General features: G+C 42.6%; 1 protein-coding gene across 1 annotated transcript; it reads left to right on the top strand.

The window, feature by feature from the left end:
* The first annotated feature begins 2,699 nt into the window (after window positions 1-2,699).
* Window positions 2,700-16,174, top strand: LOC144826889 (urokinase plasminogen activator surface receptor-like). The gene is made up of 5 exons (XM_078685345.1): window positions 2,700-2,782; window positions 6,143-6,259; window positions 7,050-7,205; window positions 8,451-8,600; window positions 16,044-16,174. The coding sequence occupies exons 1-5, from the start codon at window positions 2,731-2,733 to the stop codon at window positions 16,166-16,168; spliced, it is 600 nt and encodes a 199-aa protein (XP_078541471.1). The 5' UTR covers window positions 2,700-2,730; the 3' UTR covers window positions 16,169-16,174.
* Window positions 16,175-17,892: the final 1,718 nt, after the last annotated feature.

The following is a 17,892-nucleotide window of genomic DNA, read 5'->3' as shown; positions in this document are numbered from 1 at the left end:
TCACTAATGTTTGCCTCGTATGTATGGTATACCATAATTAATTTATAAGCATGTCTATGGATAAATTACGTATTCTGCTTTTTGGTCCCCTTGTCCAGAGGTCTTAAGACCTGGACTCCATGGCTTTAGTTTTGTTTTTAACTAAGTCACCTCCTTGGTGTACAGTACAAACGACTGTTTAGTTTTTAAAGTTTATATCTCATTCCTTGACATGGGTTTACATTTTTCAGATAGGACGGCCCCTCTTCGTCCCTCCCCCAGTACTACGGTCCTGATGAAGACCCCGGCAAAGGACTGAATTTATCCTACACACAGGGGTCGAAACGTCGACACCACTTCACTTTGGGACATCCGGCACATCTCCTTTATATGATTGATTTATACATGTGACCGTGGAATGCCCCTTTTCTCTTTTGTAATACTTGCCCAAATACTTGCCTTAATTGATGTAGGCCGTTTTGGTTTCTTGGAATAATTTGTAATTCTTTGTTGATTTTGGGATATATGTACATTATGTTTAAGTTTGTGTACTATCTTTATAATCTTTCACACAGCCTTTGAGCACACTTCCTTTCCTCCCTTCTTGGGGCTTTTTCATTTTCCGATTTCTCGTTCTATTTCTAAATGATTGCAAATATTGCTTTAAATTGTTATCCTGTGTTGTTAAATAAATGACAACATATCTCTTTTCCTTTGAGGATTATCTTATTTTGCTTAAAAATTTTTTATTGTCTGCATATAAATAATTCCTTCTCACGGGGACCCCTCTATATATTTACCACTTGACGCCCAGGTCCCCACGACTGCATGGGTTCTACCCCCCTTTTATAATATCTTAGGGTCAGGAACATTATAGTTTTGGGGGTTCCTCTCTTTTGAGTAATTCCCATGGGTCGCCATTTTGAGGTCAGACGTGCTGTGTTGAAGTTTAAATTAAATCAAAGAGACCCACAGTGGTATGGCAGTCAAGGTGCCCTTAGTGTCCCCTGGTCCCTGCTCGCTGTGATGAGCTGCTTCCGCTCTTCACCTACTAGTTCAGGACACTTTCAGGAGATTTCAGAGCCATGGTATGTTCCAAGGGTCTCCCTGTGAAGCTACTTCAGCCCCCGGGGGGCACATCTCCACTCAGGGCCTACGTTCAGGATCCAGCCGACCTCCGAGGCCTCCTGCAGCTTACCCGATAGGGGACGGGACCGCCATTTGGAAGTTGGTAGGCTACCTTGTCACTTGGATTTTAAATTGCAGATTCTACGGTTGGGCTCCGGCACCGCCACATGTACCACAGGACTCTTCACAAAGCTACTTTGCCGTATGGGTGCTCCCTTGCCCTCCGGGCCTCCTTTTTGGGAATCGGCATCTTCCGGGACCTTGTCTATATTTACAAAACAGGAGTTGGTTAAATTTGACACTTTGACAAACAAAATAGTGAGCCATTATTTCAATAACATTTTACATGAATGAGATTATGAAGCTTTGGTACAAAACAATCCTTAATAGGAGTAATTGCTAGCACAAGGCTTGGAAGGACTTGTGTAACTTTCTTTCATTGGTTTCAAAATCTACACAAGTGCTTTACCTGAGCAGTGTGGAATTCCCAGTTGCAGCGATTTTGGAAAAGGGGGGTGGTGATGGACAGAGTTTCTGTTTTTTCTGGGAACAGGGCAAACCAAACTACCAAGCCAATTCTTATAATTCCCAGTTGCAGCACAAGTGCAGTGAAGTGTCAAATCTGTGTGGTAATCACCTTCAACAAGTTTTGATTCTTTTTTAACTCAGAATATGCAATTAATTACTGCAATAAATTATTCTCAGCCTGGATGAACCTCAGATCTGTATGACAGAAAGAGATAAAACATGTGCTGGCTGTGCACTCCTCAGTTTGTTTCTAAAGTTGATAAGGTGAGCAAGAAATCAGGGAATACGAAAACATGAAGAGGAAATAGAACATATGAAATGTACCATATAAATGCGATAAAAGCCTCTTCTTAGGTTTCAGAATTAAGGTGGTAGAATTCCAATTTGCACTTGTATTTAAATGTATGAATTTGTAATGGATATAATGTACAAAAATCAGAATCTGCAGCTTAAATTGCAGGAGCCACAACAAATAGCAGGATGGAAAGGAGGTATTTACTGCACAAAATAATAACCGAAAAAAGATATCCAGAGTGTGGTATTTTCTGGGTTGGTTAAATACCTCTTATTCCTGGTTATGGTCCTGGTAGTGTGGTGACACATACTGATGCAGTGTTTAGCAGCCCAAATTCCTCATGTTTGCTTCTGTTGGCATTTTTATTGAAACATTGTCAGAGGTGCAATGTTTAACCTATGCAGTAAATACTCCACCTGTGATAAATATATCTAAGGAGAAATTATATTATTCATAGTTATGAATCCTGCCCAATGTATATATGTTTGTTTGATTGGAATTCAGCCCTGCACTTAAAATCTTGGCCTCAGTACAATTCTGCTTTTGCTCAATAAATCTGTCTCACATCATGCCATACAGTTTATTTTAAAGCACTTCTCACGGATGATGCCAGCAACCAGAGAACTGCACCCAGTCACACAAAATGTTCAGCCACATCCTGTGTACAGAGATCAGGTATCATGCACCACCCCTTCTGAGGCGGTATAAAATGCCAGCCCTGAGACTGAGATGTGCAGAAGACCAAGGCAGGTGATCCAGGTTACAGACTCCAGCACCCTACAGCTTACTCTCTTAGCACCATGAGGGCCTTCCTTGCAGCTGTGGCCTTGCTCCAGGGACTGATAACTGGAGGTAAGATGAGCGTGCCCTTTTACAGTCTTAATTATTTTGAGTTCACTTAAAGACGCACAAAGATTAGAAAGAAGTAATGATCAGGACCGAGCTCACTTTTCTCCAGAAATTAGCTGACCCCATCTACTATCATATCATTGCCCTTTCCCCTTTGTTCCTGTCTTTCCCTGTATGTTCCATTGTTTATCTCAGTTTTGGTCAACCTGTAATTGCAAGGGAATCCCCACCCACAAACTGAAAATCTGGTGCTGTTGTAGGCACACCCCCCTTGGTTTGCTCTAGGGTGGGCTGGGTGTCCGTCTGAGACTCTGCTTGGCTGGACCTTGTAAATGTTTGAGTCCTGTACCCTGAGGCTTGTCTCCCTGTGACAATGCAATCATTTATGGTTTCAAACATTGAAAAAGATTGAGGGTAATCACCTTATTATTATTATTATTAAATTTATAATGCGCACAGTTACCCTAACAGGGTTTCCCGGCGCGTCCACTCCTGCAGACTGACTAAATAGCAAGCTGATCACTGAGAGAAAAACCAGGTCTTAAGATCTCGCCAAAATTTGAGGTAAAGGGATTCCTGTTTCATGGAGCTAGGAAGGGAATTCCATAGTCTGGGACCAAGAAATGAAAAGGAGTGACCGCCCATTCTCGTTATTTTACAACTAGGGGTTACATATTTGCCTTGCGTGGATGAGCATGAAGACGGGTAAGGGACATAGGGATGGATAAGCTCCTGGAGATAAGACAGAGCGGTTCCTTGTTTGATTTTAAAGACAATACACAGGGTCTTAAATTTAATACGACTTTCAATGCGGAGCCAATGCAGATCCCGAAGGAAAGGAGGAATGGACGATTTCCTTGGGATGTGACATAGAAGGTGGGCTGCGTAATTCTCCACCACCTGCAGCTTCTTCAACACCTCCTGACTACCACCCAGATACAGAACGTTTCCGTAGTCCAGGCGAGAGGTGACAAGTGCCTGTACCATCATTCTTTTCGTGGAGCTTGGGAGCATCCAGATGATCTTCCGCAACCACCTTAGGATGGTGAAACAGGTGGCGGCAACGGTGACCACCTGTTGCCGCATTGAGAGATTGTTATCAATAACGAACCCAAGGTTACGAACTTGGGTAACAGGTTGAGGAAAAGGACCCATTCCCTGGGGCCAATGTTGGGGGCCCCAGAGATGTTTGTGTTTGCCTAAAATAACCACCTCGGTCTTGTCTCCGTTTAGTTTCAACAGATTGGATCATATCCACTCGGACAACCGCCGCAAAAGATATGGAGCCTTCCTTAGTGGTGGACAGGGAAAAGATAATTTGAGTGTCGTCGGTGTACGAGTAAAGGGATAGACCCACGTCCTCCACAATAGATGCCAGGGGTCTCACATAGATGTTGAAAAGCACAGGGCTCAAAGTGGACCGCTGGGGAACTCCGTACACCGATGGCCTAATGGTAGAGGCGGATTTGGAAGAGGAGACCTGAAATGTGCCGTCACTGAGAAAGAAGGCCAGCCAAGTTAAAGCAGGACCCTCAACTTCTGCCGACTGGAGAGACTTTAAAAGGATGGTATATGACACCGTATCAAATGCGGCGCTCAAATCAAGTAGAATGAGTGCCGTAGTCTCCCCCCGATCCAGGCGGGAGCGCAAGTTCTCAGTGACCGCCAACAAAGTGGACTCTGTAGAAAAATGAGTTCTGAATCCTGATTGGGACGGGCGAAGAAAGCCCGAGCTTTCCAAATGGATTGACAGCTGACAGTTAACAAATTTTTCCAAAACGTTGGAGAGCGCCGGCAACAGAGAGATAGGACGAAAATTTGACATAATCATATGGTCGTCTCCAGGCCTTTTTAGCAGAGGTACAACCATTGCACGCTTCCAATCCAGAGGGACGCATGATTCTCGTAAGGAGGCATTTAGAAGTGTTTTAAGAACTCCAAGGGCATCCGGTGTAAGCTGGATGTTAACAGGTAAAGGGTCAATGGGAGAACCAGATTTTACCCTAGCTAGACAGTCAAAAAAAGATCTATTGTCAAAAAGGGACTATGTGGAGATCTTGGCTGCTGAGGAGTGATGACTCCCGCAGGTCGAGTCAATCAGGAGACTCTCCGTATTCCCAGAAATGGACGACTTTAAAAAACTATGTATCGTCTCAACTTTAGTAATAAAATAGTTTGCTATATTATTGCATTGAGTCTCGTCGAAGGCGGGTGGCATTGGTGCGGTGTTAGATCCTGCCAGCTTCTTGACCATAGAAAATAAGGCCCGTGGACGATTCAGTCAGTTAGTGATGGTATTAGAGACAAAGGAAGCCTTTGCAGGCCAGGTGGTACGTATTTAAGGGTGCCTTGTAGTTGGACTTGCTGTTGGGGGCATAGGTCTTGCGCCATCTTCTTTCCAATCCTTGCACTTGGATTTCATGAACTTTAACTCATTATTGAACCATGGGGCAGGAGGATGGTGGGTAGAACTACGTTTTGGGGCCATGGGCAAGCAGGAGTTGATGGACTTAACCAGCCAGTTAGACACTGCGGGATTTAGGGAATGGAGAGGTAAGTTAGTATCAGGAGGATTCACTTTTAGGAGAGTTAAGGGAGTCTAAATTTAATTTGTTCCACGGCCTCCAACTGCCAGAGACATCACTGCACTCAGGCATGGTGTCCCCTGAGATTACTAATTTAAATTTGAATTGGATGGTATAATGGTCAGATCACCCAAGGGGAAGATTGGGAGAACTGCAGTCCAACAAAAGGTTGGACAGGATTAGGTCCAACAGGTGACCCGCCTGATGAGTGGGTCCCTGATTATGTAGCCGCAAATTAAGAGCTTCAAGATCGCCTAGAAGAGTTAGACTCCACTTGTTCCGGGGGTCCTCTAAATGGAGGTTAAGGTCCCCCAACATGGTAAAGTTAGCCACCTTCATTATTGCGCCAGGGAACACAGACAGCCATTTCTTGGGGTTCCCTGGAGGACGGTAGATAAGCATGCCAGATAGAGTCGTTTGAGGGAAAACAACAAGTTTGAACAAGGCAGCTTCACAATCTGGAAAAGCCTGAGGTTCAAATTTACAGGAGTATATATCTTAACAGCAATCCCGCCTCCTTTCCTGGTTCCTCTGTTGCTTCTCGAAATGACAAATCCAGGAGGAAGGGCGCTGGCAACGTCTGGGCCTGAGCTGGCATGTATGATACAGCCCAAGAAGATTCTTGGCTTCTCCCTATTTCTAAATCATTTCATTGCGAAGAGTGAATGGGCCCCACTCTAAGGTTAAAGCATCTATCCTTTTTACATGTATTTCTCCATGTTTGAAATGAAAGTACAATTATACTCAGATCTCTAGAATGCATTTCTTTTTCCAGCAGATTGTCTACTTTGCGAGCAGTGTCTTGCTACCGGCACCACCCAATGCTCTGGTATCTTCAAGCAATGCCCTCCTGATGTCACTCACTGCGTCAAAGGGCTGGAGAACAACACGCTGGGTGAGTGTCACATGCCACATCTGTAACCTGACTCAATCCTCAACATTCTGGCCAAAGATATTTCTTAAGAGGGTATTGCAGCTTGCACCACTAGTCACTCCCGTCAGCGCTGCCAGATACAAGTATCAACAACACCTACATACCATTACATTCATAAAAGTATGACAATTTGGAGCCAAAGCGGTAGGAAGGGTCTGAGTAAGCACCCTGGTAGTATTATTTTAATAATCATATGCTGCATTGTTAAATAGTTTGCTAATGTGCTTTTTTAAAATATAGAGTGACAGAGCCAGCATGTGATGGATTGCCATAATATATATGCCGCTGATATGAAATATGTGCTGGTGCCTAAGCACCCTTCAAAGTGCCCTTCCATTGCATTCACATGGCAGCAACTTGCGATTCACTAATGAGGGTTTTCTGGTATAAATTCCTCAGCCTTGCCAGCTGCAGTTCTCCTGCTTGCCTGCTTTCAATGTACTAATTCTCAAACAATCTCTGGCAAAAAAAATGTAGGTTATAATTGTAGAAAAAGTAATAAAGGCATGAGAGTGACACCAGTGTAGGAATTCCATTGAGTAAGCCTTGTTGAGGGAGGTGCCAGATGAGACAGCCCATTCAAAAATGTTCAGGAGGAATTTGACCCCACCATAAACTTGACATTTGATAAAAAACATACTACAAGTTACTTTGACTCACCAAACCCTTGATTTTTCAAAGGGCAGCGGTTTCATCCATACTACTTACTCATGTCTGCTCTGAAACTCACACTACGCATTTGTTCCAACAGGGGGTGATGTTACTCTAACGGCGTTCAAGAACTGTCTGGATCCTTCCCACAAAGCAACCTGTGGAAGAGAGTCCTGCCATAAAACCTCAGTTTTTTCTTTAACAATTAGCAGAACTTGCTGCGACTCAGACTTCTGCAATGGAGGAGATATACAAGGTATGTACGTTCATGACCCAGGTTATTAGGCTATAAGCAGGGTGTGAATCGATAGGTAGTATTCACATCTCTCTTTTTTATGTGTATGTGTTTACTGTTTGCAAGAAAGGAATGCGAGTAAAAGTTTTTTGTCCTGTTTGCACAGTAACTTTTTCGTTATATGTTGAACGTTGTTAGTCCTTGTTACATATACGTTTGTGTTCACTGCACTATTCACTGTCTCCTTTCTTTTTTTGGGGTCTCGGACAGGTTTTCGTTTAAGCTAGGTAGCACCGATGATGAGAACAGGGCCATCCTGGTGAGTACCAACCAGGGGTCCCATTGGTGGTGCGCCCGTGAGGTGCTACCTAGCTATTCACAAATTTTTTGTCGTCCTTTTTGGTGAATGTGAGTTCTGTGTTGACTGTAATGTTTTGATCAGAGTTTGGCTGCCTTTTATTATGGCAATAGACTGGGACACCGTAACAATCTCTAGAGGTAGAGTTGTCGCTGGGATGACTATTTGACTATCCAGTGGTGTTCACAGACTTATAATTAAATTGCCTTAAGAACTAGGACATTTGTTTTTCTGTTGACTTACTGAGTGGAGGGCGTCCTAGTTCTGTCTTTCCCTCTTGACTCCTATTGCATGTGCGCATGTACGTTCATGACTCTGCTCTCTACGGTCAGGTGGTCTTTCATGAAGCCAATGCTCATAGTCTCAAAGATGTCAACAGGAAAGTGGACATTCCAAAACAATTGCCACACTTGCCTGTAAAATGAAGATTTTTTGAAGATTTAAAAAAGACTCTTAGTGTGTGTCCATTGTGGGGCCTGCCATGATGTGCTGCCTAAAGTCTGGATCCCACCTTCCCCTTCCTTTAAAAAATCTCCGTCTGCTGGGGCCTGGAGCCTGGGATAACTGGTAAGTTCAAACCACACTCGATATATTAATAATTAAACCTCAAGGGTGCATGGCTGATATGCAAATGGGTTGTTGCCCTCACACCTCCCAGACATTGAGAATACAATGGTTCAGGTCTAGGGAGTTACTCAAAGCACACAATTGGAAAATAACTGTTATTCTGGGCTAGCATAAAGTCAAAAAATCTGTGCCTCATGAGATAAACCTAACATTTGTTTTATTTTTATACAATGTGGGGTGTTTAATGTTGTTGCTGTTAGGGTGGCAGAAGTTAGCATCGACTTGGCACCCCTTTTATGATCAGAATAATGCTTCTCTATTCCTGTTCTGTGTTATCATAGTGCCTGCTGTAGACGAGACCCCCAATGGATATACATGTGAGGATTGTTTCACCTCCCAGTCTGCGGACACCTGCCCAGCAGCTGCAGAAGTTCAGTGCACTGGGGAGCAAAACACCTGTGCCACCTACATTGGAACTGGCTCCAGACCTGGTGAGCTACATACTTTTGTAAATATGAGTTATATATCCAACTGCACTAATATTCTTGTTTTTTGGTTCTTTCTTTCAAACTAAGGGGCTGATTATGAGGTTTGTGGTACCGACACCGATTTGAAGTCAGAGTCGATAGCACTGTCAGATTGCCGCATTACCATGTGGTCAGTCCAACCCCAATGGACGAGGAACTGACCAACACTTCCAAACAGCTCAAAGAGCCCATTGGGCAGTCAGTCCTGTCACATCCCCAAAAATGGAGACGGTGCCTTCTCAGGCCCCGCCATGGGGATTACGCTCATCCTCTCTGCCAGCCATTTCATATCAGTTCTTCCAACGTGAAAAATGGCTGGCAGAAAGGCTTTTTTGGGGCACCTAGAAGTACCCTGTCCCTGTGGCCCTCCACTATGGGCCCTGAGGGGGCACCTCTCGTGCCCCCTAAATATCCTTGCATCATGTGGCAGATATTGCATTGGTGCCGGCCTAGGGGTGCAGGGATGTTTAAAAACATGCCTCTGCATTGGGGCTTGCCTCATTATCAATAGACATGTTGCCAACTGCTTCCGCAGCGGTTGGATCCGAATTTGGTAGGTGAGACCACTGACTTCTTTTCAGTCAGTCCAGTTATAACAACGATGGCTGTACATGATCCAAGGCAAAGTAAACCGAGGCTAACCTTCAGAGCGTCCATTCTTAATTTTAAAAAACAGTGCTATCCTTCCAAAAAGTGACTAAACCCAGGAGAAATATTCAGTTTCTGACATGGGAGAGACAACATGTGTTCTAAAAGAACCCTTACCCACCAAATGGTCCCTCGCTGGCATGCTTAATCACCACGTTCTTCTCACCCCGCTGCGGAACGGGGCATGCTACGACCAACGAAGACTTATTAGTGGAGTGATTTTATGTGTTTGATGTGAGCGTGGAAGGGTTAGGAAATAAGTGAGTTAAAAAATACATGGCTGCATATAAAACTAAACTTTTATACTCCCTATAGCTGGTATTAATAAAAGTGGGGAAATGGAAGAATAAATGCTGTAATGGGGAGTTTCCCCGCGGGTCTACAAGTTTCGAAGCCTACCTCTAAGCTTGTCTTCAGGATGGAGGACATTGATCCCATGTGCCACTCTTACTGTTCCCTAGTGTGGTCATCCTGATCAATGTTGAAGGCTCGTATGCATCTAGGTCAACATACATTCATTCAATATCTACCTAAAAAAACATCTGGAAGGGTAGAGGAACATAGTTAATAATCGTAGTATATACTCTAATATACACCCCTTCACCACACTTGTGAAAGGTCGAAAAGTGATATATTTTTCACTCCATGCATTCATTGTAATTCTCTTTGCCCTTTTTGTTGTTCTGTTCAAGATGTACAAGCCAATCCAAGACATATAACAAGAAACACACACTATAAATGCGCTTTCATTTTACAGAGGTATGGGCAGTTTTTTAATGCATAAGTGCTGTGTGCCAGTAGTTATCTTTATAGGAGAGAATACACAATCTGACAATTTCTCAACATCTTATAAAAAACTGAGAGGTAACGGACACCCATGAGCTTCAACACGGGAGGGAGGAGCGTTTGTATTCAAACACTTGGGGTAGAGGAAGGATTAAGTCAAGGTAAAAAAAATATATATAGAAAATGGAAGTACGTCTGGATATGCTGCCCGGGGTATCGGCTCTGGCGCAATCACTTCGTCAAAGCTGCTCTCTCACCCAAAACACTGCCTGCCCGTGGATCCATGCTGGTTTTTGTATCCAGTTAGTTCTGCAATCAGTGTGCGTGTGGATGCCAGAATGCTAACCCCAAAGATGGCCGCCAGCCTGGGGATGACTAACAGCCTGATTCATGTACGGGCCGTTTTGCGTGGCCCTAATAGCGAATCATAGCGACTCGCTATTGAGGACACGCAAAACGGCATTCATGTAGGAATTTCTAAATCAATAGCGATTCCTACATGTTCTCTATTTGCGAGTAGCAATTTGCTACTCGCAAAAAAAGGAATAACTCCCCATTCATTCCTATGGGCCAAAAGGCCCATAGGAATGAATGGGGAGTATCCCTCATTTGCGAGTAGCAATTTGCTACTCGCAAATCAGATAGCGATTTTAAGGGTGCCAGGGGTGTCCAAAGGACACCCTGTAGCACCCCTAAAATGCACATTTGAACAGGTGTTGCGCACACACATGTCCAAAGGACATGTGTGTGTGCAACATGCAACTTAGAATTTTTTTTTAATGTTTTTGCTATTTACCGAGAGGTCTGACCTCTCGGTAAATAGCGGCCCAATTTTGCTAAATCGCAATTTTTGCAAGTGTCATGAATAGCATTTAAGGAATCTCTAATAGAGATTCCTTAAATGCTAATCCTCGCATGTTTGCTAATTCTTCATTAGCGATTTTTGCATTTGGGATGATGAATCCCAAATGCCAAAATTGCACTTTGCTTCATGAATCAGGCTGTAAGTTCCTGGCCCAAGAGGAGCTTAGACCGTGTAGCTAGAACCCTGAATTCACAAAATGGCTGCCTCGATATGGCACAACTTCCTGGTTGGCTTGTTTTTAATATGTTTTTCACAAATAGAAGTTCGCTGATTCACTTAGACAGATCTGGGAAGTGGGAAATGAAAATTTAAATTATTATACAAGGTATTAATAGAGGAATAGAAGGACAGTTTTAAAAAAACATTGATAGTATTAGCATGAGTTCAGTACTACATTCAGAATATGGGTCTCACGAGGAGCCATTTGATGTTCATAAAAGGATGCTTTCTAGTGATTGTTTGCCTAATGTGAAAATGTACATAAACTACTTAATTTACGCACATGGAATATCGTCATTCAGGCCCCTTGGCTCATGGTGTAAGGGTACCTGCATTGACTGTAGGCTGCCAAAAGGGTGCCAGCTCGTGGGAAAGGACTGAAATGCACTTCCTGCAGTATTGTTCTGTCATGGAGTGCAGCACAGCAAGGCGACTTTCTGTGCTGCACTGCGTGACAAATTCATATGTGTTGTGGGGCCCACTGGAATCGATAGTCGGTTAAGCTGCTCTGGTCGTAGCCTTTGACATGGGAAGGGCCTCCCTCTTGGCCAATTGGATCTTCTACCCTGATATTTCCACTGCATCTGTGATAAGGGACAGGAGGGCTGGAGGGGGGCGATATCCAGGTTGGTGATCATCTTCATTTGGAATGAATCCCACCTGGAAATGATGGATCAGGCTGGGGATAACCTGTTTGAGGAGGGAAATAAAAGTCTTGCAAGTATCTTGATGTCAGAGTTCAGGATGGAGATCAGACAATAGCTGCTGTAGAGCAAAAGGGTCCTTATCTGGTAATCACTGTACTAATGGAGAACTGCAGGAGAGACCTAGGGCTCTTAGCCTTTCGCAAAGGCCATATGGAGGCAGTCACAGTTTCCACCCTATAGCACAGATATAATATTTCCCCAGATAAAATTCCCTCCCGGGTAGGTACCTTGTTATATGTGATGGCTTGCAGGATTTCCTCCTGGCGCTCTCACCCTCTTGGCCCCCATCATTAAGGCAAGGTAGAGCCAGAGAGTCACAAAAGGTGTTTACGCTGTCTTCATTGTTATTGATTTCAGAGATGTACAGTTTTCTATAGTAGATCCTGAAGGTGTTCAGGATATTCTGTGGGGCATGGGTGAAGTAATCTGTGTACTCACTGACTGCCAGGGTGGGACTGCGGTTTACCGCTGTCTAAGTAAGGCAGCAACAAGCCTCCCTGCTTTCTGCCCTTGCTCGTAATGTTTATAGAGCATGTCCTCTACCTGGGATGTACATAGGGAGATACGTTATATTCTGGCATTCTTCAGCAAATGCCTATTCCCCATGTATGGGGTGTGGAGGCGGATTGGTTATAAATTCAATATATAAAGAAAATGGGTTTGCGCACAGCCGTATTTGTATTGCAATTAAAGATTATCAGAAAGTTCTCTTTTCTAATTGAGTGCACCCTGAGGTGACGTTTCCGTCCCAGAACGTCTTAAAACTTAACTGAACCTTGGTGCTTCCATAAATCCTGGTTTTATCCCCCTTGGGGCACTCTCAGTGTTTCCTTATAGGTTCCAAATAATTTCACAAAAAAGATTCATTTGTATTATTTCATGAATTTATTCATTCATTCTAAATATTGTATTGTCTCCTTTTGCTTTCATTCATACAGTCATTGCTGAAGCAGACATATGATCATCTCCAAGTGATAATTATCTCCAATGCATTTCCAGCAGAACATGCTCTTCATCAGGGAGTGTTTTCTGTGAATTGAAATAAAACCCTTAATGATACAAGATAGAGTATTGTTTTAAACATCTGCAGTGTTTCTTGAGATGTCACAATGTGGTGTTCATCAATAAATGTGTGAAAAGAATACAAAAACTTCCATTAGGTGAAATAAAGTGAAATGGTGGAGTGAAACTATAACGAAGTGAAACCGATCGAGGTGCGCTTTAGTTATGTGTAAAGACACATGCTCATGCAAATACTCACTGAGTGTGTCCTTATGAGCTATTTATTCATGAATGGTTTCTGAAAAGGATGTAACGACATAGAATGTTAAAGGGGCGTCCTGTATTGGACACAATAGGCAGTGCACATCTAATTACCCCAAAACGGCTGAATGTGGTGTCAATCACAAGGTTTAAGTCTTAAAGGTTAAACGCAATGTATACAATGGCGCTACAATGCTATAAATCGAAGTTCTAATCTTGCGCTGATTAAAAAAGTGCTCTAAAAGTTCAGAGGCCCCACTTACTTCTGAGCCGATTTCGGTGGTCAAACGGCAAAGGACTCGTCCGGAACGGTATGAGGAGGCTGTGTTTACCCCCCCAGAGATTCTCGATCGTCTGTGTGACGCGAGCGTTATCACATGGTGTGAAGTAGTGAGCAGCAAGAGATGGACTACTCTTGTATGTCTGTGTGGTGGACATCTAGGAATGTGTTATTATCAACCTGAGCCAATATCTGAACATATAAATGGGGAATGCTGTGAGAAGTAAAAAAAGAAGAAATGAAAAGACAAGATGTTATCAAAATAGTGCAGATGAGCTAAATCAAATTAAATGTGAATTAGATACAATTAAGTTCCCCTATGTGATGTGCAAGTAAACATCCTGTGGAACTGTGAAGAATATAGGTATCATTAACATAATATCGACAGTTGCAACCCGAATTGTCCCAGGTGCAAAACTAAAGGTAACAGGCATATTCAATTCTCTCATTGAGTCCAAAGGGTTTCTGTGAATGAAGCTTCATCATCCAGTAATTTTCTCATCGTAATAAATGTTTATTATTATCTCTTCCTTCGATTTTGTCTATTTTTTCAAAAATCATGAATCTCAATTGAGATATTTTATGTTGTTGTTCCATGAAGTGGACGGCCACTGTTGATTTCATGTTTTTGGTTCTCATATTTGACTTATGCTAATTAATCCTCAAACGTATTTTTCTCTCAGTCTATCCCAAGTAAACTTTACCACATGGGCATTTGGTAAATACACAACATTAGATGTTTCACAAGTAGCAGTTACGTGTAGTTTGATACGGTTGCCCTTCATTGGGTGGTGGATGCTGGTACCTTGAATGATGTTATTACAGTTCTGACAATTCAGCCATGGTCTTGCACAGCTGTGTGGTGAACTTTGTGGTTGTTTTTGTTTGAGAATTTCCCCCAAGTTTTTGTGACGAGTATAGGCAAAAATTGGAAGTTCTGAAAATGACTGATTGAAGTCTGGCTCCATAGTTAGTACCGGCCAATGCTTCTGAATAATTTTTTTGAATATTCTGGTAGACGTTGAAAATTTAGATACCACCACTGTTCTGGTGTTTTCTTTTTTTTCTCTTTGTATCAGAACATTTTCACGTGAGGTTGGTAGACATTTGTTGATGGCTTTATTCACTATCTGTGGAGGGTACCCTCTATCTTTAAAGTGTTCATTAAAAGTATTCCAAGATTCCATGACTCTGTTCGCCTCCTCCTTGGTGCTATTTCACAGCATAAAGATATCATCTATGTATCTGTGATACATTAATATTTGGTTTTTCCATTCTTGATTTGACAAAATGTATTCCATTTCAAAACTTTCCATCACTAGATTTGCATAAGACGGCGCCATACAGTTTCCCATGGACGTACTACTGAGTTGGAGTAACCAGTCCCCCTTCCATAGGCGATATCTCTGATGGAGCTAAAAGTGAACCAACTCCATTATGAATATTTGCAATGGTGTTTCCAAATCAGAGTTGAGGAGTGCGTGTTCAATTGCTTCTAGGCCCATACAATGGGAATAGAGGTATACAGTGATTTTACGTCAGCCGTGCAAAGTATGATGTTCTCCCCTTCTTTCCAACTAACAATATGGAGTTTATTAAAAAAGTCAGTTGTATCTTTGATGCATGAAACCATTTTTTTGACACTTGGTTGTAGATACTTGTCTACAAATTGTCCGACTGGTTCGTGAATACTCCCACAGGTTGAGACAATCGGTCTGAAGGGTGGGTCTGTGATGTTCTTATGTATTTTTGGTACCATACATAGTACCGGGCTATTTGGGTTTTCCTTCAGAAGAAATATCCTTGTTTTTTCCTTTTTTGTGCCCATGCTGGATGCTTTGTCAATTGTGGTTTTGAGAACTTTCAAAAATTCATTTGTTGGTTTGTTGTCTAGTCTCATATATGTATTTATTTCCATTATATGTTCTTTGACCCGACGTTTTATAATGTTAGATGTTCAATAAGACTAAAGCTCCACCATTGTCCGCTTTTTGAAACATTATATTGGGATTGTTTGCTAGTTTCTTCAAGGTGGTCCAATCCTTTTGAGTAAGATTTTTAGTTGTCTTTCTTTTGTAATTCATTTGTGCCACATCTTGTTTTTCCACATTTTCAAAGAGGTCTAGCGTTTTGTGGCTAGTTGGTGCCATGGAGGTACTTTTATTTCTTAACCCACGTAACTCATCTTGACCTTCATTCTGTTATGAATGTGATACAGATCATTACAACATTTGCAGAAAAAGAAACTGAACATTTCTGGGCATTGTTAATCAGTTGAATAAACATGTAAAGTTTTCAACATGCATTGTAAAAGAAAAGGTTGAATAAGTATTCTAAAAAGCAGTACAAAAATAAGAAGATTCTTTAGATAATCTCCATAAAATAATGTGGGTGATTGGCATTTATTTTTGTCAGTGTAAAGTTTAAATTATAACTTTTGAGTCAGGCCAGTAGAGATCCCAGGCCCTGCAGTCTTGTCTAGGTTGCCTTTATCAATTAGCTGATTCTCTATTAGTTGCTAATCTCCGATTCTGGCTTCTTTGGAACTGGGACGGGCGTGGATTATTTGCCAAATAGAGACAACATTTATGCAACAGCATTACTCTTGACTGATTATTGTCTGTTTGTTGTTTCTACAGGTGAAGGTGTGAAACAGTATACTGTGAAAGGATGCGCTTCTCAAGATTTCTGTCACTCATTCTACCTGGTCGGGACACAACCCCAAACCTATGACTTACAGTGCTCCCCTGCCAAGAAGCTGTGAGACCATTAGTCATTAGTAGTTGTCAGTAGTTGTTACAAGGGCCTGGCATGCAGAGTCTGGGCTTGTGAAGTGTAACACTGTAAGAAAGAAGCCGATGAACTCATGTCAGCCTTCCTGGGACCCACTATACACATGGGCAGTGTGCTTGGTACTGTTTGGGCTGTTTACAGTCCACCAACCTCAGCATTGAGCCATCTTTGGTGCCTGGGTGTATGAGACGGTTTCATCTGCTTGATGCATTGAGTGATCCAAGCCCAGGCCCTTCAAACACCCAGAGACATTGGCTCGTGATCAGAGAAGGTGCTCCTCCCGATGAGATACTAATGATGACGTCATGTGTACCCATGGAGTCTAGTGTCACCGCTCCATTGTAAATAACATCAGTTACATTATTATCGTACAGTCAATGTATTTCCTGCCAATAAATAAAAATGCAGCTTGCTTAACAAGTCCCTGTGTTGACATTTGATACACAAAGAATGTAACACACTGCTGCATGCTCAAACCCTGGCTGACTTTGAATGTCTGACTCCTTCAGTTGTATCAATTCCTTTCCACCACCAAGGGTTTTTTAATTATGAACACATCTGTGCCTGAACCAGAGAGACAAGGAGTCACCTCCCATCTGAGATGCGGCTGGACATTTTGGATCAGCCACCGGGGCCTGACCTTGAGTTCATCCTTCATCCTTTCCAGATTGAAGGCCCTCAGTGAACACTCTCATTAGAGTCCTAACTATCCAACCGGTGCCTGTCAGTGGGACCCCACCAGGGGCCCCCAGCCACTCCTGCTTGGCTTCTATTTCTTGGCCTTAGAGGTGAACTGCTCTTTGATAGAGTAATGGGCTTATATCCACAATTGTAACATGCTCTGTAATCCTAAAATTGGTCTGCTTTATGCTGTAACAAAACCCATATCATAAAGAATATAAACCAACTCAATAATTTACAGTGAAAAAATAAATACACTTTAGTTGACACTGCTGCATCTACTATGGGTCATTGTGTTTTATTTATAGCTATTGGTTGAGTGAGTAATGGGAGAGGTGGTTTAAAAGGAATATTGGTAAATAGACCCCTATATGGAAGAGTTAATGAATGAACACACAGAGTCTTATAGACGAGGCCTCCGATGGAACCCTCAGTGACATCGAACCATGGCCGATGCCGGGACTGCCATCTGTGTGAACTTCAATGGAGGACGGGTTGGGCCAAGTGAAGTTCAAGACTGTCTCTCAAGTTCATTGCGGAAGTCTGGGTCTACTGTTAGTTGAATAGGACTGAACATTTTAAATTTGCTCCCAGAATTAAAATCACACTTTAAAGCTCTTTATCATGATTGGGGATAAAATAAGAATTTACTATAACAAAAAAAACACATCCTTGCAGAAAAAGTGGCACCTTATGTGGAGAACTCTTACCCACCTGTGGCAGACATAGGTTATAGTGGAGAATCAGAAAACAAAGGAAGAGGAACATAGTTAAATTTCCTTTGATTCCATACATTGATCAAAATAAAGGCTCCCCAGATCAGGAATCCAATGACCTGGAAGAGATAAGGTTCTCTTTTCACTTTTAACTTAGCATTGCTCTTGGATTCTTGGGAGTGGGGGCGCTGCTGCTGCCCCTGTGTGGCCCTGAACAGAGAAACAATGTTCCCGCAGTGCTCCTTGCCCCCGTGCACCACCACAGTCCGAATATGCACATTTGTATGTAACACTGCAG

The sequence above is a fragment of the Lissotriton helveticus genome, chromosome 4_1 (assembly GCF_964261635.1).
Source record: "Lissotriton helveticus chromosome 4_1, aLisHel1.1, whole genome shotgun sequence".
Taxonomy (NCBI): Eukaryota; Metazoa; Chordata; class Amphibia; order Caudata; family Salamandridae; genus Lissotriton; species Lissotriton helveticus.
The sequence above is the reverse complement of the archived record's forward strand: the minus strand, read 5'-3'. Positions and strand labels throughout refer to the sequence as shown.